General features: G+C 38.8%; 1 protein-coding gene and 1 long non-coding RNA gene across 3 annotated transcripts in view; one reads left to right on the forward strand and one right to left on the reverse strand.

The window, feature by feature from the left end:
* Window positions 1-727: 727 nt before the first annotated feature.
* LOC129523776 (uncharacterized) lies at window positions 728-22,782 on the forward strand. Of its 2 annotated transcripts, none has more exons than XR_008667384.2 (4): window positions 728-893; window positions 9,493-9,611; window positions 11,394-11,538; window positions 22,649-22,782. It is a non-coding gene; the product is annotated as an uncharacterized lncRNA (long non-coding RNA). The 2 variants fall into 2 exon arrangements; XR_008667387.2 differs by lacking the exon at window positions 22,649-22,782 and adding an exon at window positions 19,755-19,834.
* Window positions 6,409-22,869, reverse strand: part of ANKMY2 (ankyrin repeat and MYND domain containing 2) — a 49,462-nt gene continuing 33,001 nt past the window's right edge. The window contains exons 5-10 of the mRNA XM_004045129.4: window positions 22,367-22,527; window positions 17,174-17,388; window positions 16,257-16,392; window positions 11,348-11,476; window positions 9,011-9,140; window positions 6,409-7,575 (exon numbers count right to left, since the gene is read on the reverse strand). Coding sequence (XP_004045177.2) covers window positions 7,391-7,575; window positions 9,011-9,140; window positions 11,348-11,476; window positions 16,257-16,392; window positions 17,174-17,388; window positions 22,367-22,527 — 956 coding nt within the window. The 3' untranslated portion in view covers window positions 6,409-7,390. The remainder of the gene's footprint in view (window positions 7,576-9,010; window positions 9,141-11,347; window positions 11,477-16,256; window positions 16,393-17,173; window positions 17,389-22,366; window positions 22,528-22,869) is intronic.

Here is a 22,869-nt window from a genome sequence, read left to right on the forward strand (position 1 = left end):
CTACCAAAAAAAAAAAAAAAACAAATTTTAAATCCGGGAATGGTGGCATGCACCTGCAGTTCCAACTACTTGGGAGGCTGAGGTGGGAGGATTGCTTGAGCCTGGGAAGCAGACGTTGCAGTGAGCTGACATCGCGCCATTACACTCCATCCTGGGTGACAAAGCTAAACCTTTTCTCAAAAAAAAAAGAGAGAGAGAAAGAGAGAAAAGAAAAAACAATAACAACAACACAACAAGATGACCATTCAAACTGTCTCAAGTGGAAGCATATTTATTTACAATGGAATTTCTCATGACTGGGAAACAAAAAATAATGATATGTAGATCTACAGAGGGTTTGGCTAAAAGCTGGGGCTTTGGAATCCAGCAAATCTAGCTTAGCTGTTCCATTTACTAGATGCTACTTGGAAAAGTTAGTTGACCTGTCAAGGTTTTGATACCCTTTTACTTAAAACAATAATAGTAGTTACCTCATAGAGTCTCAGAGATTAAGTTAGATAATGTATGTCAAGTGCTAGGTAGACTGTCTTTCTTAAAGTACTCCATATATGTTAGCTATTACTAACTATTAGCTATTACTAATCCCAAGGGCAGTTGTGCTGCTTGTGGACTGTACTTGGTGTTATGGACTGAATGTTTGTGTCCTCCCAAAACTCCTATGTTGAATTCTAATCCCCATTGTGATGATATTTGGAGATGGAGCCTTTAGGAGGTAAATAGGTCATGAGGGTGGAGCCCTCATGAGTTAGTCCCCTAAAAGAAGAGGCCAGAGAACCAGCTCACCCTACTTTTTCCACTTAAGTAACACAGTACTCTGTAGACCAGGAAGAGGATGTTCACCAAGAACTCAATCCTGCTGGAAACCTGATCTCAGACTTCCAGACTCCAAAACTGTGAGTAATAAGTATTTGTAGTTTTAACCACCCAGTCTATGGTAATCTGTAACAGCAGCTTGAATTGACTAAGACAAATGATCTATTAGTAGGCTTCTCCAGAGAAACAGAACCAGTAGAATACACGCATATCTAGAACTAGACATTCATTTTAAGGAACTGGCTTATGCCATTGTGGGGACTGGCAAGTTCAAAGTTTGTAGGGAAGCCAGAACTTCAGGTGTGAGTTGATGCTGCAATCTTGAGTTGGATATCCACAGGACAGGCTGGCAGACTGACAGGCCTTTGTTGGGACTTTTTTAAGTCTGTAGCTGTTGGTGTTTTCCATGTTTCCAGCTTCTTCAGCTCCAAGTCTGGGCTCCATGAGGCAGGAAGAAAACCCGGAGAACTCAGCAGGTGTTGCTACGTGGAACCCTGGGTCCAGGATCCCTAGCCAGTCTACCTCCTCTCCAACTTTCACAGTCTTCTTATATTTGTTTTATATACAATTTTTCGGGGGTTTTAGCTTTCCTTAGTGGGAAGAATAGTGAAAAGTGTGTCTACTCCACCTTCCCAGGAGCAGAAGTATTCAGATTATGTTTTAAATGTAGCTGAATTTGTTTCCTTTTGTGGTTTCTGGGTTTAGTATATTTATGAAGGCCTCCTTCATGCTAAAGTCATAAAGAATTCTCTCATGGTTTCTCCTGGGATTATTTTTTTCACATTAAAATCTTAACCATTTGGAATCATCAGATAAAGTGGTTTCGTGTGAGTACTTGAATTAGCTAGCTACATTGCTCTGAAATGGTCAATTATGTAGCTACCTGATTTATTCTATGCAAAGTATGATCACCATTTGCCTTTGGCTATTTATAAAACTAGGACTTTAAAGGATATATACAACCAGCACTTCGAACCAGGCTAGAGCTACCTTTGGGGGAAAAATCTGCTCATCTACTGAAATAATTATGAGAAGAAGAAAATTTCTTTTTACTAAATTAAGATATTGTCTTTGTCCATAGAAATGATGCTTCGATATTATCAAAATTTACATAAACATGCCCTATTCCAATTTTAAATAAAGTTTTTTTTTCAAAATAAACATCAGTAAATAGGTGGAAAAATACTTTGTGTTCGTTTTCTTTCCAACAAAAATAACTGCAATCTGTCAACCCAAAGAGTCAAACTCTGTAAAATATTTAAAGAGATTTATTCTAAGCCAAATATGAGTGAACATGGCCTGTGACACAGCCCTCAGGAGGTCCTGAGACCACGTGCCCAAGGTGGTTGGGGCACAGCTTGATTTTATTTATTTTAGAGAGGCATGAGACCTCAATCAGACACATTTCAGAAATACATTGGTTTGGTTCAGAAAGGCAGGACAACTCAAAGCGGGGAACTTCCAGGCTATAGGTAAACTTAAACATTTTCTGGTTGACAATTGGTTGAGTTTGTCTAAAGACCTGGGATCCATAGAAGGGAATGTTCAGGTTACAGATAAAGGATTGTGGAGACCAAGTTTTATTGGGCTGTGAGGAGGAATCTCTCAGATAGCAGACTTCAGAGAGAGAGAGAGCAGGTTGTAAAACGTTTCTTATCAGACCTAAAGGGGTGCTTGGCTCTTAGTTGATTATCTCCTGGATCTGGAAAGAAAGGAAGGAAAACAAAGGGGGAAGGGGATTCTCTATAGAATGTGGATCCTTTCCACAAAACACTTCGCAGGGCAATTTCAAGGCATAGCAAGGAAATATATTTTGCGGTTAAATATTTTTTCCTTGTCTCATAATGTTATGCCACAGTCAGATTGAAAAGCGAGTCACGATATACAAGGTCAAATAAAACCCATCTGATGAGAATCCATGATTTGTAGGGCATGACTCCCCAGACCCCTTGGGTAGGAATTTGGACAAGATAATCAGAGGTTAGTACTTAAATCTAATTTGAAATTTGAACTGCCATTGTTAATTTTCTAAGAGAATATAATCATAAAATTCAAGTTATATGCCTTCATTTTTCTTTTACCTGTATTTGTATGTATTTAACTTTTGAAATTTGCTTTTGTTTTCTAGTTGCCACATTATTAATAAGGAATCTTTGGTTCTAAGTGACAGAAATCCAAATGGGAAATGTATTTGCTCATGTAAGCAGACCTTGTAAACCCCAAGTGTGGACTCTGTCAGAGCCCACTGGATTCGACAGCTCAAATAAGCGTTTCCTCTCTGTATCCCCGTCTCGCTGGTGTCCATTTAATAACTGCATTTTCAGGTGCCTTCACATGTCAGGGGTCATGGCCTCAGTTCTGAAGCCAAATCCTTGTACTTTACAATCTCTCCAAAGGAGAAACAAATAAAAATAATAATAAAAGCCCCTGTTCTTCAACTTCAGGAATGAAAAAAATCTCTGGGAATTGCTCTGATTGTCTTCATTGTGACCTAGGAGGCCAATCACTGCTGGCAACAACCATAAAACCACCTAAAAGGGAAGAGCCAGTTTCCACTCAAGAAGGGCACTAATTTGCTTCAGAAGTGGGGGAGACAGGATCCCCAGAAGATGAAAACACTGCAAGAATATCCACTATAAGAATTTCTGGCCAGGTGTGGTGGCTCATGCCTGTAATCCCGGCACTTTCGGAGGCCAAGGTGGGCGGATCACCTAAAGTCAGGAGTTTGAGACCAGCCTGGCCAACACAGTGAAACCCCTTCTCTACTAAAACAAATACATAAATTATCCCATCATGGTGGCAGGCGCCCATAGTCCCAGCTACTCAGGAGGCTGAGGCACGAGAATCTCTTGAACCCAGGAGGCGGAGGCTGCAGTGAGTTGAGATTGCACCACTGCACTCCAGCCTGGGGGATAGAGTGAGGTTCTGTCTAAAAAAAAAAAAAAAAAAAAAAAAAAAAGAGAGAGAGAGAGAATTTCTATGATGTTTTATACTCAATAACATTTAAACTCAAGTAAACTCAAATATATGAAAGTTGACCAAAAACAGTGATTATTTTTTTTTTAAGGGCCTTGGGAATATCCATTACACCCTGTAAAATAACAGCTTGTCTTCAACCCTGTATGATCTTCTGGCTGCAGGGATACTACAGTGAGGTTAACATGTTAAGAATGTACAATGTACTAGTTAAAACTGCAGACCTCGCCAAGCACCAGCTCTACAATTTTGGATAAATTAGGCAACCTGTTTAAAGTTCCTCATCTGTGCTACTGGATAAAGTCTAATTCACAGGGTCATTGTGAATATTATACAAAATTATTTCAGGGACGGAGTAACTTTCACTGTTAGCTATTATTATTATCTACCGAATTAAAAAGCAGAATCTGATTTCTTAAACTAACTGGCCAATTCAATATTGTATTACAATCAGCTCTAGGTACCAGAAGTATTGGAATAGTAAGAGTATTCAAAATCCTTTAGGTCCTATTTTTGTTTGAGAAGAGTTTTTTGATAGCATATTGAAAACAATTCAACATGGGAAAAAAATAAGATGACCACGTGTTCTGTTGGTATTATAATGGAAAATGCTGTTTTAGATAATTTATGATAATCAGAACCAACCCCATTTTCTGACCACCCCTTTCTTAACATACATCTAAGGAAATTTTTGATACTGATATGGCTTATGCTTGAATTTCTCTTTGTCCAGTGTTAAAGTTCCTATTCATGCCAGCTCTGTTAGTTCTGATTCATTTAGTAATTCGTGACAATAAAGGAGAAAAGTACCTCTACGTTGCCACTGCTATTTATTTTCCTAATTCTGTTACCAGGGAAGTCCAGGAGATACAGCTGAGGAAGCTCATTATTTTCTTAAACAGCTTTTTTTTTTCTAGTCTCTTTTACTTAAAGTCCTTTTAAGCCTGCTTAAAAGGACTCCTTGTGGTCCAGGAGTTTCAGGACCCTTCGCCAATTACTACAAGAAGATAAGGCCTGAGTGAAACTCAGCAAACCAGAAGCAGAGACTCCTTGCTACCTTTAGATCATTAGCATATCATTATAACGCTAAGCTTCTCACCCAGAGGAGAATCGCTGCCTTTTCTGAATGTGGGGTGTATGGAGACACGTTTATGATCTATGCCTGTACATCTGGAGTTCCTCTCTGAATATGCTTACCTATCTTCCACCGAACATCTAACTCCTTAAAGTTCCCCAGCTTCCCACAGCTTGGGAGGAAGGTGTCTTTAGAGCAAGAGCTCTCTCCTTTTCCATTCCTGGACAGGAATAAAACCTGCCTGCCTTTTTTCCCCCAAATGTATGTTCTTTTTTTGCAGCTAATGCAGAGCAGGGAAATAACTCAGTTTAGTGGCTGACAATTTCTTCTGCTTTTCCACACCCCTCCATGGTATGCAAAGACAGGGGCCATGCCCTCTTGCCAGAGTCCTCCACAGCATATGACAGAGTGGGGTGAAGAAAAGGAGAATTGATGGTAACACAAACATTACAAAAAATCACTAAAATCCGGGAAGTCAGGTAAAAAGCATGTCAGTGGGAGAGCGAGGGCTGGTAGGGCTCCTTTACTACCTAAAGATAAATGTTCATCAGTGTGTGTATAGATGAAGTACTCGGATGAATGATTTTATTTTTTTCTGAGGGAGGCTTGTCAGGATTAACAAATTCAGTCTAAATTTGCTTGCTGAATTCCTAACCAGTTAACCCTCAACATTGAATTTACTCAAAGTCATCCTAGAGCCAGCATGGTATAGGGTGTGTGTGGTATAGGGTATATGTTTGGGCTAGGAAAAAAATAATGGAGTGTCAGGAAGATAAAAATCCACAAGATAGGCTGGGCACAGTGGCTCATGCCTGTAATCCCAGCGTTTTGGGAAGCCGAGGCGGGTGGATCACCTAAGGTCAGGAGTTTGAGACTAGCCTGGCCAATATGGTGAAACCCCATCTCTACTAAAAATACGAAAATGGCCGGGCGCAGTGGCTTATGCCTGTAATCCCAGCACTTTGGGAGGCCGAAGTGGGTGGATCACGACGTCAGGAGATCGAGACCATCCTGGCTCACGTGATGAAACCCCCGTCTCTACTAAAAATGCAAAAAATTAGCTGGCGTGAACTGGGGAGGCGGAGCTTGCAGTGAGCCGAGATTGCGCCACTGCACTCCAGTCTGGACAACAGAGCGAGACTCTGTCTCAAAACAAACAAAAAAAAGTACAAAAATTAACTGGGCATGGTGGCGGGCACCTGTAATCCCAGCTACTCAGGAGGCTGAGGCAGGAGAGTCACTTGAACCTGAGAGGCGGAGGTCACAGTGAGCTTGAGAGAGTGCCATTTCACTCCCGTGTGGGCGACAAGAGCCAAACTCCATTTCAAAACAAAAACAAACAAACAAACAAAATCCACAAGATAGAATTTGATCAGCAAAGTGAGGTGAGAATTCTAGTCATTTTGTTCTGCAATTGTACATATTAAAATAATTATTACTTTGCTGTTCTCCAATATTTGTCAAGTTCCCTATTATTTTTTAAGTTCTCTAATACTTCTCTAATATTTGCCACTCCCCAACAAATTATAAAACAAGATGAGTTGTTTATATTTGTAGGCACAATTTATTTTAAAATCCACACAAGAAACTTAGAAATGCAGCATTATCTTCAGACATCACATTCTAGCTCTGTTTAAATACCACATATGCTAAAAACTGACGCCAGGACATTCTCTAAATGAGTTACAAATCAGTTTCTGGAAAGGAAGTGCTCCGTGAAAAGCTTACAGCAAGATTACTCAGGCTTTCAGGTGGAGTATGGCACGTGAATTAGCCTTACAGTAATTGTGTACATAGTATGTTTAGTCATTATTGAATCAAAAGTTTCAGGAAGTACCTTTTTTAATGCATATGCTGAGAGAACCGTCAATATGCCTTTGTTCCTGCTGAAGGATCTGCCATTCTGGAGGTACAAATACTGCAGATAGAATATCACCGCAGGACTACGTCAAGTTCAGAGTGTTCAGGATCATTTCTATATAAAACTACAATTAGCTGAACTATGGCAAAGGTCCTTGAACATAAAGCTTTTCTTCATTTCATTGCATCTTAATAAGTAGAATGCCACTACAGTAAATGCTGTTTATATGTATTTTATTCACATATAAGTTATGATTTTTCTAACTACCCTCTGTAGCTATAAATTTTTCCCTTCCTGAAAATTTCTCTTCCACACCTGTTCTGCTTGTCCCTTTGTTCCCTAAAGCCTGTATTTTTTCTTTAAGGGGATCTATTTTCCTTTGAAACAATTGCTGGAAAGCCAGCCTCAGAAAGGGAATAGGAATGTTTTTCCTGTATTTTGAAACAAAAAATTTTCCATAGGAATATCCATTCAATTATAGAACAGAAATCAATAGGAAATTAGGGCATGGTCAACAGGGGTTTGCTTGAAAACCTCTATTCTATGAAATGTGGAATCCTGCCATGGTGCCACGCAGGTATAACAAGGCGAGGACAATGCCTTCCCATGAGTTTTCCAGCTTCTTGCAGGGTGAGGACCATCCACACTGGCACTTGCTCTGGCTTTTACTCCTCAGACACCTGTGGCCCTGCAGGAGCATCCTGTAAGCCTTCCAACTCAGCTTCGCTTTCAAGAGATTCTTTCTTTCCTTCCCCGGAATCTTCAGGATTGGAATCCTTTTGAGAGATACCTACTTCAGCCTCTGGTTGCTCTTCATTAACACAGTTAGAATTGACATCAAGTTTGCCGTCTGATTAAAAAAAGAAAAAGTTATTTTGTTCCTACCATGTGTCAGACACTCTTCTCAATGCTTTACATGTATTATTTAATCTTCCTATCAACTACATGAGGTATATTAGTATCTCTACTGTCATCGCTAACATTATTTTACAAATGAGAAAACTGAGAAGAGAGAGGTTTGGTAACTTGCTGCGAGTTTCCTGGCTAGTGAAACAGCAGAACCAGCATTTGAACTCAGGCCTCTGGCTCCAAAGCCATCTCTAAATCAAGACTGTTGCTTGGGATTTGACAAAGCCTGTATTTGAATACAGCTTTTCTGTGAATTTGTTTGATGTCCTTGGAGAGGTAATTGCCTGCATGAAGTTGTTTCCCTTGTCTATAATATGTAGGTAATAAAGGCTATCCTACATTGGTGAAGAATACAGTTGTCTGTAACATTTAGAGCAGTGTTTGGTGCATGAATGATGCTTAACAACTGGGAGTGCCCATTCTACTGACAATCTTATTCTCCCTCAATGGTGTGTTAGTAATGAACATTTGTTACTTTCTGTCCTTAGCACATAGAATAAAAAAGTTTGGTCAAGAAAACATGAGAAGGCATGGCAGTCAGAAAGCCTGACTATTCTCTTAAGGATAAATGGTTTAATTGTGTACAAACCATTTAATTCCACTGAGAGTATATCTCAACCCAGTAGTAAAGGGGATATGGTTCCTTGAGAGATGGAGGCAGAAATGCCTGGTATCAGAATAACCGAGGCATCTTTTTCAAATTACATGCACTCCCCCAGAACATATGATATATTCTCTGGAATGAGGCATGAGGGTGGGGGCAGTTCTCCTCTCCAATCTGATAATCACTGCTGAAGCAACTCACTATTTCTGATGAAAATGGGTCACAAAACCTCAAGAGGGATGGAGAAAAAAATAATACAAAATTCACTGCTCTGACACTTGTAGAAATTTGATCTGTATATTAGATCTGCAATTTAATGAATGATTTATAAATATACTCTGTAATTTCACCTGTAGTTCTGAAATTTAATTAAGGAATTTAAAGGCTTCCACCCTTAAAATCTTCTGGTAGCCATTAGTGGAAATTTAATTAATTCCCTTATTCAAAGACTTTAAAATCCTTCATGAGCAGAATATAAGTTAATACCCATTAAGAGTCCCATTGTTCCAGGGCAGTCACCTAAGCTAGAATGTAAAATATGAAATAAGCTACATCCCTCAGAATTTGATGTCTCTGTTTTCCAGTGATGTCTAGGCTGACTATATCCTAAGAACTTAAAAACGGGACACATTTAAATTTAAATGTGATTCTTACATTGGTCACTCCTGAGCTCCTATGGCTTCCAGAGAAGATGCAGTTTCAGTGTGTTAAGATCACCTATCATCTCTCTCTCCACTAAAAAGCAGAGTGAACTCGATTTTTATATACATACGGTTTTCCTCTTGTCTCTTTTCTTTGGCAGACTCCAACTGTTGCTTTTCGTAAATGTCCTTCAGATTCTTACAGATTTTCTTATGAGTAAACCAGTGTGTTTTCTGGCAGGTTTGATCACAATATATTACCTGAAAGCAATTGTTGGTTTATTTTCATTTCCAGAGCTTGGGTTGTATGATTTCCTAACTATGACTAAACCAAGAACTAAGCTATAAAAATGTCATTTTCCATACTTTATTTTAAAACCATAATACGTGGTTGATATAGTTTGGATGCTGTCCCCTCTGAATCTCATACTGAATTGTGATCCCAAATGTTGGAGGTGGGGCCTAGTGGGAGGTGATAGGATCATGGGGGCGGTTTTCTCATGAACAGTTTAGCACCCTTCCCTTGGTGCTGTCCTCACAATACTGAGTGAGTTCTTACAAGATCTGGTTGTTCAAAAGTATGTGGCAACTCCCCCACCTCCTCTTGCTCCAGCTCCTGCCATGTGACATGCCTGCTCCCCCTTCACCTTCCACCATAATTGAAGGCTTCCTGAGACCTCACCAGAAGCTGAGCAGATGCCCACACCATGCTTCCTGTACACCTTCAGAACCGTGAGCCCATTAAACCTCTTTTCTTTATAAATGACCCAGTCTCAAGTATTTCTTCATAGCAATGTAAGAACGGCCTAACACAGTATCTGTGTATTGATTTAGATTTATAGTTTGTAGCTTTACTTTAAAACAATAATGAATATATAACAAACAGTCTACCAAAGACTTTAGCAAATAGCTTATTATGAACCCGCTATGTGCCAGAATTGGTACAGTACAATGACAAGGAAGATACAGTTGTCCCAAAGGTAGCTAGCATCAAGAAAAAGAAAGATATGGAAGAAGGGAGAGAGGCAGGCACCTAAATACATAATTTCTTAACACAGTACAGGATGTAAGAGTGATGGAGGCACAGAGGAAGCAGCAACTCACTCTAGCTGTGGTGAGTCAAGGTAGACAGAAAAATGGGAAAGAAGAATTCTAACTGGAGAAAATATCTAGTACAAAAATGCAGGAACAGGGAAATGAATGATACGTTCAAGAACAGCAAGAAGTTTTTGTAAATGGCCTTATATTTTTGCAAGTAGGGGTGGAAAGGAGACGGGAATGAATGTTATTAAACACTTATTATATGCTAAGCACTGTGGTAGGCCCTTATACATATATTGTATTATTGGCCCCAATTCTTCATTCATCCTTGCATTCATACACTTTCTCACATGATTTCAAAGTTCTCTGCACTGAAGGGGAGGAGACTTGACTTCAGATTGGGCCATGTAATTTGTTTCGACCAACAGCATGAAACAACATGGCAATTTCAAGGCTAGTCCTTGAGAGGTCTTCTGTGTTTCTACCTGCCCATGTGTACCTTTGCTATTGCCATGACAACATGCTCAGCCTAGCCTGCTAGTACAAGAAGGATGAGAGTCACATGGAGCACAACTGCCCCAGCTGAGAACAGCCAACCACAACTGTGAGAGAAAGACTAAATGATTATCATTTTAAGCACTGAGTTTTAGTGAGTTTTTATAAGCAGTCATAATTAACCAATATAAATAGTTTAATTCTGGAATTTCATTTAATTCAGGAAACAGGTTCAGAGAAGTAAGTCATTAAACAAGATGAAGCTGAAGAAGTAGGTTACAGCAGATTATAATGGGTTTCATACAACATGCTGGAGAATTTCAACCTTAAAGTCAACAGGCAGTTGATGCTACCTATAGGACTAAGTGAATGTACGGACACATGCATGTGTCCAGTATCTGGATATGAGAACAACACAATCAGATATGCCTTTTACAAAGATAATTCTGGCAGAAGGGGGCAGTACAGTCCATAGGGATTAAAGACTGGTAACAGTCAGAAACTATAGTTTTACAAGGATATGTTGATGAAGACACTGTCATTAAAGTCAACATCAGAAGAGTAAAGAATGTATATTTATGAACTGTCCTATTCTAGGTTTCACATCTGCACCAGCCTTGGTCTCGTGCCCCACGGAAAACCTTTCTCTTATTTTCTCATATTCATTCATTCATATCCTTTCTTTCCATGAGGTGATCAGCAAAGAGGCAAAGGAAGACTGGCAGTTTAGCAGAAGACAGACACAGTAAAGAACTATATTGATCCTATTAATTCTTTTCCAAAACTACTTTTTAAGTATTAAATAGAATATTTTCATTACTAGAATTTATTAGAAAACTAATGTCCACTCTTACAGAATATGAAAACTCAATCATCAGCTTGGCCTGCATCTAAACCAGAGGTCAATGAAATAAAAAGAACTCCATTCTTACCATTTTGCAAACTGAACATCTTTTACTTGCTCCCTTTTCTCCACAGGTAGTGCAAAATTCCACATCCACAAAACCCACCTGGCCAGTGATGGCTTGGGTAAGGACGGAGAATGCAGTGGGATCAGAACCCTACAGTGGGCATGAAGAGGAGAAAAAACAAATTCTGAAATCACCATGGAAACACTACAGAGGTATCAGCCCACGGACACTGCCGTCCTACAATGTGACACAAAAAGGAAGAAATCATTAAGGCTATAGATTACACAGGCTTTAAGACAAAATGACAAAAATCTTTTAGAATATACCATTTTCTGTACAAAACATTTGAAAAGTCAGTCATATGTCCAGATAATTAAAGAGAAAAAAACACCCTTAATCTAGAAAAAAAGTATTTTTCCAATAAGGATAATTCAGTAAGCCCATAGCGTTTCAGATTTAGGACAATAACTCCAGAGCAGAATTTTTTTCTGAGAACTGACATCCAGAAAATATTCATAGTCCGTGAGACAATTATAGGGCACATCAAAAATGTTTAACTGTCTTAATTCTGAAAAGTTTAGTACAATCTAAGTATTTTAAAGACAATATATTTAAACTCATTTACTTGATGTTGGCTTGCAATTCAAATAAATTATCACCATTATAATTGGTATGTTCCAAATTTGTTAAGAAACACACATGCAGCAATTGAATCAAAGTATTAAGAAAAACCAAATGTGTGAAACTTATTACTAGTGGGCAATGGAAAATTAAAATAGGTTAAAAAATATTTATAATTTTTATTTATTTTTATTTTTTTGAGATGGAGTCCCACTCTGTCACCCGGCTGGAGGTGCAGTGGCTCGATCTTGGCTCACTGCAACCTCCGCCTCCCAGGTTCAAGCGATTCTCCTGCCTCAGCCTCCTCAGTAGCTGGGATTGCAGGCGCCCGCCACTACGCCCAGCTAATTTTTTGTACTTTTTTTTTTTTTTTTTTTTGAGACGGAGTCTCGCTCTGTCACCCAGGCTAGAGTGCAGTGGTGTGATCTCCACTCAATGCAAGCTTTGCTTCATGGCTTCACGCCATTCTCCTGCCTCAGCCTCCCGAGTAGCTGGGACTACAGGCACCCGCCACCACGCCCGGCTAATTTTTTTGTATTTTTAGTAGAGATGGGGTTTCACCGTGTCAGCCAGGATGGTCTTGATCTCCTGACCTCGTGATCTGCCTGCCTCGGCCTCCCAAAGTGCTGGGATTACAGGTGTGAGCCACCACACCTGGCCAATTTTTTGTAATTTTAGTAGAGACAGGATTTCACCATGTTGGCCAGGCTGGTCTTGAACTCCTGACCTCATGGTTCGCCCGCCTTGGCTTCCCAAAGTGCTGGGACTACAGGCATGAGCCACCGTGCCTGGCCTATAAACTTTTTTTTACAAAGAAAATTATAAGGGGCTGGTTGTGGTGGCTAGCGCCTGTAATCCCAGTACTGAGCGAGGCCAAGGCAGGCAGATCATTTGAGGTTAGGAGTTTGAGAGCAGCCTGACCAACTTGGTGAGGCCCCGACTCTACTGAAAATACAAAAATTAGCCAGGCATGGTGGCACGCCTGTAGTCCCAGCTACTTGGGAGGCTGAGGCAGAAGGATCACCTGAGTCCGGGAGGCAGAGGTTGCAATAAGCCGAGATCATGTCACTGCACTCCAGCCTTGGTGACAGTGCAAGACCTTGTATTTAAAAAAAAAAAAAATTATAAGGGTAAGCATTTATCTGTCTGAGACGATGCTACTAAAACCTATTTAGCAAAAAATAATCATAGCGTTTCTATTTTTCTTACCTACTCCTAATAGTTCTTTGTTCTGAGTTTTTCAAATTTGTTCATTTGTTCCAAACCAGCATTTTGACACTCTTTATAATTTTCATTTTCATTTGAGTATTTGCTTTTTCTTCCTAAGAATATTTGTTTTTATATTATCTTACCAACTGTACATAATAGAGGTTTAAAAATATCACCTGGTAACAATGTCCTACACTGTTCTGTATACTCAAATAGTCAAAGAAAATATTCAAAGATTCAAGAAGTATTTTAAAAGTAGCACTCATTTTGAAACTACCATGTTCTTCTTGAATACAAATAATAATGACTGGGTCTGCTTTCAGACCCAGTAGCATGAAAGTGCTACGAATTCTCTTTTGTGATGAGCCTTGAGACAGGCAGACGCCAGAGTTCCACCGCAGCAGAGGGAACCAAAAGCTGAGCAGGAGGGCCCAGGCATTAGCACTGTCAGAAAACAACACAGTGAAGCTCACAGCAGCCAGCCCTGAGAACCATCGTATGCGGGGAAAAGGTGGGCATCACTTCAGAGGGTTAGAACTTGCAGAATATGAAAACCAATTAGGCAGTAAACAATGGCTGTGATACGCACAATCACAAGCATTTGGGATGAAGTTTTCTAGACAGAAGAACATAAAACTCTCAAAGAACAAAAATGCTTAAAGTCTTTCTAAAATGCATTAAATACTATCTTAACTTTATTATAAACCTTTTCTTGATGACTCAGATCACTGGGATAAACATTAATCATTATACTCTAGGCCAGGTACGGTGGCTCACGCCTGTAATCTCAGCACTTTGGGAGGCCAAGGCGGGCAGATCACTTGAGGTCAGGAGTTCAGGATCAGCCTGGCCAACATGGTGAAAACCCGTCTTTACTAAAAATGCAGAAACATTAGTTGGGCATGGTGGTGTGTGCCTGTAGTCCCAGCTACTCAGGAGGCTGAGACATGAGAATCACTTGAACCCGGAAGACTGAGGTTGTAATGAGTCGAGATTGCGCCACTGTACTCCAGCCTGGGTAACAAAGCAAGACCTCCCCTCAATAAATAAATAAATAAAATAATAATTATACTCTATAAACTCTAATTACATTATTCTATTATATGGAGCTAGGATAACTTGTTGACCACAATATAGACCTGCTTTTTTTTTTTTTTTTTTTAAAAGAACTCTGGGTTGCTGTTTTAGTTTTTCTGTTTTTTCCCAGGAAGGTGAAAGGTCAGCAACCATTTGTAAGTGCTGGAAATCCCACATAACAGGTACTGCTAGTTGCTTCTCTGATATCAATTCTCCCAGCTTCCTCAGTAACAGAAGTGTAATTTTGTTCAGAGCAGCAGTGTTTAGAAAAGCCAAAAAAAATAATTTTCCTGGACTCCTGTGTAGCTAAGGAAAGTCATGTGACACAGGCAGAGGGCTTCTGGGAGAACTTATGTTTTCCAGATATAGACCCCTTTGCTCTTCCTGCCTGCCTGGGATAGGAATGTGAGCTGGAGGAGGAACATCAAATGCCTCGTAACCATGAGATCATAAGTATGCGTATGAGAACCTACACAGCTAAGGAATATTGGAAGGGAAAGATGAGAAAGTGCTTGGGTCCCCAAACTATTTTTAAGTCACTATGCCAGACCTAGTCTGCCTACCTTTGGGCATCTATGTATATGTGAATACATAAACCCTCATCTATTTAATTCATGGTTGGTTGGGCTTTGATATGTGCTGCCAAGAAACATTTGTATTTGACAAATCATAATTTGCTAACTTTATTCTTCCAAAAGCATAAACACTAAATAGCCAACTATATTAAAAAGTATGAGTAAAGAAACTCTTGAAAGTAGGGGGAGCACACATGAACAAGTTAATGCATGAGCTTTATGAGATGGTCTTGTCTGCTCAGGTCTTTCTTGTTTATTTTATGGTTCAGACTAGGTGAATTCTTAACGTACGAAGGAGCATCTGGAGCCCACTTGAAGCCCTGATGTTCCACACTGAGAATGACATAACAACCCAGAGAGAAGGCACAGAGAAGGGAACCAGATTTGCCAGAGGGAGGGAGAAAGCCAGGATGGGACTGGTCTTAGGATCAATTTCTTGCCTGATAGACAAAAGCTGATCAAGTTTTTGATTGAAACGTATAAAAGCATGAATGCGTATAGATAGGGTAAACAAAAACCTATTCAAAATAGAAAAGGTGGCTGGGTGCAGTGGGTCATGCCTGTAATCCCAGCACTTTGGGAAGCCGAGGTGGGTAGATCACCTGAGTCAGGAGTTCGAGACCAACCTGGTCAACATGGTGAAATCCCATCTCTACTAAAAATACAAAAATTAGCTGGGCGTGGTGGCGTGCACCTATAGTCCCAGCTACTCAGGAGGCTGAAGCAGGAGAATCGCTTGAACCTGGGAAATGGAGGTTGCAGTGAGCTGAGATTGTGCCACTGCACTCCAGCCTAGGCGACAGAAACAGACTCTGTCGCAAAATAGGAGAGGCCAAATAAATTAAAATATATGACAAATGAATAGTAAGTAATTTAAATAACAGATAAAGTTAACAAAATGCACTTATATAGTGGGTAAGTATAAATAGGTTTTAAGTATGGACATTTTCTAATCAGAGGCATTAAGGTGGATTATAGGAAGCTGAGGCATACTTTGAGATTGTTATCAGGAACCACAGTGAGCCTTCCCATGGCTTATCCCACTACATCCCCACTGCCTGGACACTATCCCCCTAGGCGATCAATTCATACTTGCATCTAGTGTATGACTTTGTGCTGGTAATTCATATAGCTACAAGTGTACATGTGTGTACCTATATTACATAGTGGATGTACTTAAAATGTAAGTTTCTACCCTAACCATCTACATTTCAACATAGGGACGTCCTGTTTATGAAACTATGAACCATAATAAGGTAAGAAGAGGATCGTGAGATGGGAAATAAATAAACAGGAACAGGTTTGGCAGGCAAACCTATCTCCACCTTTGTTCCTAAAAATATTCTGAAATAATAAAAATAAATACTAAAGAGAACTTGCCTTTAACAACACAATATGTGGGAATTAGGTTTTACTGATAGAGACAACTTAGGTAAGAGGAGTCTTACAATTTCAACAGGAGCAATGCTTCGAACCAGCTGCTGGAGGAGTGTAGCTTCACAGTAAGGAAATTTTCTGATACTTTCTCTAATGATCTTTTCTTGATACACTGGAAAGCCATCAGAAGCTCGGCCTTTTAACAAGCTGAAAGATATTTTTTAAAGAGTAATTGGAGTTGAATCACTAAGCATTCTCTCCTAGTTGAACCCAACAGTTTTTAGTAGTTTCTTCTGTTACTTATGATTTTCTTTGTCTCTTCAAATCATGATGACGGGCTCAATTCAAATTGCTGTTCAACCTATATGTTAGGCTAGGCCTTATAAGGTTTTCCAGCCCATTAAATGAATATGCAAAGGTGACTACCACCATAAAACACACTAAACACTTATCAGATTAGCTAGTTACTTATTACCATGTCAGTTATTTGTACTAAGAATGAAAACTCTCATAGAGCCACACCCTTCAGACTTAGTTCCCTTTTCTAGGTAAGGATGCAAGAGAATTTGATCTCTGGTGGTCAGAGAACCAGCATAACACACATTTCTCCAAGGTACAGTAACAGAGACACCCTGGATGCCACTACAAATCTAGGGCTGCGACCTAGGGCATAAAATATTCTCAAATTTGGACTTGGGCCACTTTCTCGCTGTGTGATCTTACACATGTTATTTAACCTCTCCAAACCTCAGATTCCTCATCTGTAAATTGCTGGTAACAACAAAAACATCACAGTAAAGGATACAGAACTGAATAATCACTCAATATAAGTATAATATTATTCTCTGTTTGTCAAAGACTAAATGTGATTCCAACAACAGCAATTGCTGCCAAAATGTTTAATTTTGAAACACGTAATAATGAGGCTTCATATTAAAAAAAATATTCAATTGAGTGTATTTTATAAATGACATAGTAAAAAGAGTACCTTTTGATCAAGGTGTCCAGTTTATTCTCTCCATCTTTTAAGAAGTTAATGCATTTCTGAAAGATACAGCTTATGTAATGCATTTTCATAGCCAATACTTCATTCATGTCTCTTTGCTTCATACATTTCTCACAAATCAAATCCATCACTCTGTAACATTTATTCAGGGCTGCTGCTTCTGTCAGCAGAGGATTCTCATTTACAAGCATCACGATCTAGAGGAAATCCCAGTGTACTCAGGTATTAAAGGAGAGACTTGTCCACGTACAAATTAGGTAGTCCATTTAGTTGATTTCAAAAGATTACCAAAGAAAGCCTTCCTTAGGATCATGAAGTTATTATGTTATTTGTTAGAATGCAAATTACCCAGAACTTATAGAACTAATATAGAAAGACCCTAAAATAGTGGAATCTCTTGAACTCTGTATATCAAAGTTATAATCATCTACCTACACCAGAGTGCCAGTATGCCACTCAAGAGCACATGATTTTACAGTCTCTGTTAAATGCACTTTTACTAAAGATAAACATGGCAAATTTGTACATTTTACATAAAGAATCAAATCATTAAGCAATAACCACTTTTAGTTAACATTACTCAGCTCTAGAATTTCATGGCTAGGAGAACTACAATTCTCATTAATTCTTATTAAGCACAAGAAAATGAGATTTTTTCAGAATGAAGTCTAAAAATGAAATATGCTTTACTTTCCAATTAACTATATTTCTCTACGGAAATTTTCCTGAAGATGCTTCCAATCATCTACAGTAATGAGAACAGGTCAAAGAGGAAGCCATAAATAACTTTAAAGGGGAAATATTAGAATGATCAAATCTTACACGTTATGAGTCCCACATTTCCTATGTATGCACAGATTATGCTCAAATTTAGTGTAATATGGAGTATTTTTGTATTAGCTTTGTTGTAGGGTAGATTATTTGAAGTAGGTCTGCAAAGGACTGCTGTAAATATCCATGGTGGCATAACAGTAATGTAAACATGAATGTGAGAGTGGCAGGAGGCAGCCAAATGCCTAGAGAGAATAGGGGTGGGTCCTCGGTGAATCCCCACTTCCAAGCCAAAGACAGTTTAAAGCCTGAAAGCCAAGCTACAAATTAAATCCTTGAACCGGATTGAGAACTTGTCTTCCTGTTTGACTCAATTTCTTCTGATTGATCCCCACCCTTCACCTATTTTACATACACCTACCCTTTCCTAACTGGTTTTCTACACGGTTGTGCCCACCATTGAGTGGTGTCTTCACTTTAACCTTTTTTACATACTCACAAACCAATCAGCATGCACTCCCCATTCTGAGTCCATAAAAGGACCTGGACCCAGGCACATGGGGCACTTTCCCGCCTTTGGGTAGGGGAACCACCCCGCACTGCGTCCCCTCTTTGCTGAGAGCTTTCCTCTCACTTAATAAATTTTACTCCACTCACTGTCCAGTGTCCACCTGTCTAATTCTTCCTGGTTGTAAGACAAGAACTTGGATCTAGCTGAACTAAGGAGCACAAAGACCACAACAAATGTAACAGGGACACAACTGTATGCACAGAGCAGACAGTCAGTCAGTACTTGCTAACCTACCTGTTACAGCTAAATCAATATCCCAGGGACTGTACATGTCAGGGAACAACAGGTAGATTTCCTGAATTAGATTCTTTTCTTTAGGCATGAAAAAAGATCATCTATTAGTAAAGCCCATAGCTAGCCCTCTAATTAGAAATTTAACACAGATTAAATGTCCTTGTAAAATTAAACCAATTTCACTTTTTGACATTTATTAGATTTATACACAATCTAGTGTTTTACAAAAATCCAGCACTTAATAATAAGTTATTAGACTTAATGAAGTAAGTATAATCAGAATCCTTATTGATAACTCTCTCTACCAAAACATACTTTGACAATTTATGGTGGAGAAGAAAAGACTCATTAATTATCTGTTTATACTTCTGCTAATTGTAATTATTTAAAGTTGTTTGATCAGTATTTTTATATATGGCATTTATAATCAACTATAGAATCTTAAACGTACAAGTGAGAATTCTTTCAAAAAATTTCAAACAGAGCCCAGATTAATAATTTTTTGTTTGGAGACATCAGACCTTATCTATGTTTTAATACACAGCACAAATATACACCAAGAAAAGTGACAAATAACCACATCATTAACATGAGCTTATTGAAACAGCTACATAGCTGCACACAAAAGAATAATATTTGTACTTGTTTCCTTCCTTAATCTCTGCAGCATTATGAAGTAATATATTACAAAGGAAATCCTTTTTATTAATTAATGAGGAGGAGCAAATAAATATATTTCTATTGGCATTAAAAACTAGATAAATTTTTACCATTCAAAGGATCGCTACCTGAGAATATGTTTATGTAGTGGCATTTCGAATTCTTTTTATTTTTTAAATCCTATTTTTAAAAACTACTAAATCTACAATACTGGGCTTGAAAATCACAATAATCAAAGACATGATTGTTCTGTGCACATCTGCCTCCTGTCCACTTAGAGACCCTGCTCTGCTGATATTTTTTTCTGTGATTTTGTTTTTCTCCTAGATAACCTTCATATTCTGGGCATCAGCACAATCCTCCAAGTCCCTTTTGAAAACAAATGCATCCTTATTGCTATGGCAGCCACTTAATCTAGACACAAATACAGCTATATTAGGTGCACTGTAATGAAAAGTGAGGTGTGTATTGGGGAGAATTTCTGAGCTTGTTTTAAAAGCTGTTTAACATTACACAGTGGTTATTAGTTTTTAAATAATACTCCATAGGAAAGGCCATGCTAGCTTAAAAAGGGGGTAGAGCAATAAAAATGGGCCACAATAACAAAAGCAACTGGGTGGCATTTATATCCCAAGGGTGGATAAAAGAAAAGGTTTCGAGCGAATAGATTGTTTATACCTACAAAAAGCAAGGTCTGGTCTGGAGGAAGGTATATAATAGGATAGCCCCCTTTATACTCTAAAAAATATTATGTAGTCTATTTCAGACTATATACCTTTACAAATTATTGTCTGCATAATTACGCCCTCAATCTAATTTACTTAAAATATATACCTTCAAAGATAACTGAAGGTAGAGTATTAATAATTATTAGGACATTTAACCCTGAAAGACTGGGTTCCAAGTAAACATAAAAAATTATTCCACAAGCCTGGCCAACATGGAGAAACCCTGTCTCTACCCAAAATACAAAAATTAGTCAGGCATGGTGGCAGGCACCTGTAATCCCAGCTACTCAGGAGGCTGAGGCAGGAGAATCGCTTTAACCTGGAAGGCCGAGATCAGTACCACTGCACTCCAGGCTGGGTGACAGAGCAAGACCCTATCTCAAAAAAAAAAAAAAAAAAAAAAAATTCCACAAGCCCTTACTGCAATCTGAAGGGGTAGAAACATAGATATGAAAGACAGTGAATCAGAAAAATACAGGGAACTTTTTCAAGTCAGTCTAAGCCAGAATATCCTGTATTGCTCAGGCAGTGGAGGAACAAGGGTCTTATAGAACCACACACATTCTCTACATTGAGAAATACTGTACCCTGACAGAAACCTGTCTCCCCATCCCAGCCAGCCCATGCCTGAGAGAGTGCCATGGACAGAGGTCAATGCTTCTCTTGGGAGTTCTCTTTTCCCTAGGTATGCTGGGAGGGAGAGAAACAGTAACTCAGAAGAAAATACATATTTTTTAAAGGTTAAATTCTAAGCCCTCTGTAATCTCCACTAGAAACATGAGTATGCAGTTCACAACTGAATTTGCCCACTTAGTATCACAAGTGTTGCCTCTGGCAGTTCTTCTAGAATATTAAGAAAAACTCTGAGTTTTCTAAAATAAAAATAGCAGATTTCACTTTTCTGTCTGATGGGAAAGGTATCTACTAGTTTGTCATCTCTCTTAAGGGCCTAGAAAATTAATTTGGGTGGAGGAACACACAATGAGTAAATTTGGTTTGTTTCTCAACCTTCAAGTACTCAAGAAAGATGCACAGGGTGCATCAACAAAGTAATAAGATAATACACATTTTAGATCTTATATCTTTGAATGAGTGTCAGTCTTCAAAAGAGTTACCTTATAAGAACTGTCCACTCATTTTCATGATGCTCAGCAGACTCCACAGATTCTTCTTTTGTAATAAACTTCTGGGGAAATCTATTTTACTACATGATAGTAACGCCTTATGTTAAGGAAGAACCTTAACTTTTGACACAACTTACTATCTTGCTCACTTAAACAGCTCTGAACTACCATCAAATCTTTACTCTATGAGTAAAGGCATGTGATAGATACTGAAATTGAAATAGGACCTCATCACTGTAGCACACATGTAGCTGTGTAGTTTTCTGTGATGATTATTGAGGAAATTATACTTGTTTAGCTGGATTTTTTTGAAAAAATTATGTGTAAACAACAACAGCAAAAGCCTGTATCTTTAAAATCTGGAAGACAATAGCAGTGAAATGTTTCAGAATAGCTCTTGAAGTTTCCCAGTTAAGCCATTTGAACTTATGTGTTGGCCTATGAAATTTGAAAATCTGATTTGATGAATTACTGGAAGAACTATGTTATTTAAAGGCATCAAATAGCCACTTAGCTTAAAAATGTGCTCTTGATTACATTTCAGAATCTTTCTTAGAAAGACAATTATTGTAATAGATGCTGTTAGTGCCCCCACATACATCCTTTTTAACAGGTGTGTATACCAGGCCCCCGGGGCTCTCAGGGTCAGCTACTATGGTCTTTTCTCCAGAGACTACCCTCATTGAAAGGGAGCCACCTCACTTGGTACTATGTGGGAGGCTGTCCTTTCCCTCTGGAGACAGGCCCCACCCAACAACAGACTGATGAATACAAAAGAATTCCTTTGCCTCTCTGGAGCCACTCACACTCCAGAGCTCCTGGTGGGATGAGGTGGAAGCTAGGCTTCAGCAAACCCATCTCTTTGCGTGGCTTTTCCTGATGCTTTAGTCTGTTTCTCTCTCGCTCACTCACTTCCAGGTTTCAACGGAGAGTGTTCCTTCAATAAATTAACAGGCCAAAAGAGCCCACTGCAAGCTCTACATCTACAAAACCCAACCCAAGACAATTATGATCGTGTATAATAAAAGCAGTTTAAACTCTGAAGCAACATTTACATAAAAAGCAAATACGGTAGACACCACACTACCTTGACAGGATGAAGATTCGTTGTGGTGATAATTTTGTGCAGCGGGCCTGCCAACTTTGGGGGCAGTTTTGGCTCTTTATCCAGTCCCTGGGGCTTAGTGTAATAATCCAGTCTCTCTCGAGGAAAGAAATTGTTGATTATGGTCACACAATCATGTTGACCTTTTCATAGAAAAATAGAAAAGTTGTAGTTTTAGTATTAAAAATAACACATCTGGTTTTTAAAATTAATTATGTTGCTATTTTTGTGATGTAAACATGCACCAATATCTTTATTTTTCAGGAAAGGAGAGTAGAGGAGGAGGAGGAGAGATAAAATATTTTAGAGAACATTTATAAACATTCCTTGTAAAGTTGATAAACAATCTTTGAAAGACACAGAATCCAAAATACATATGAAGATTATGTGGATTACAAAAGAAAGCACTGCTCAACTTGTAAGAGACCTTAAGTATTTTCTAACAGTTGCTTGTAAGTTAAATGTCTCTTCTTCCCAGCCTACGC

Source organism: Gorilla gorilla, chromosome 6 (genome assembly GCF_029281585.2).
Source record: "Gorilla gorilla gorilla isolate KB3781 chromosome 6, NHGRI_mGorGor1-v2.1_pri, whole genome shotgun sequence".
Classification (NCBI taxonomy): Eukaryota; Metazoa; Chordata; class Mammalia; order Primates; family Hominidae; genus Gorilla; species Gorilla gorilla.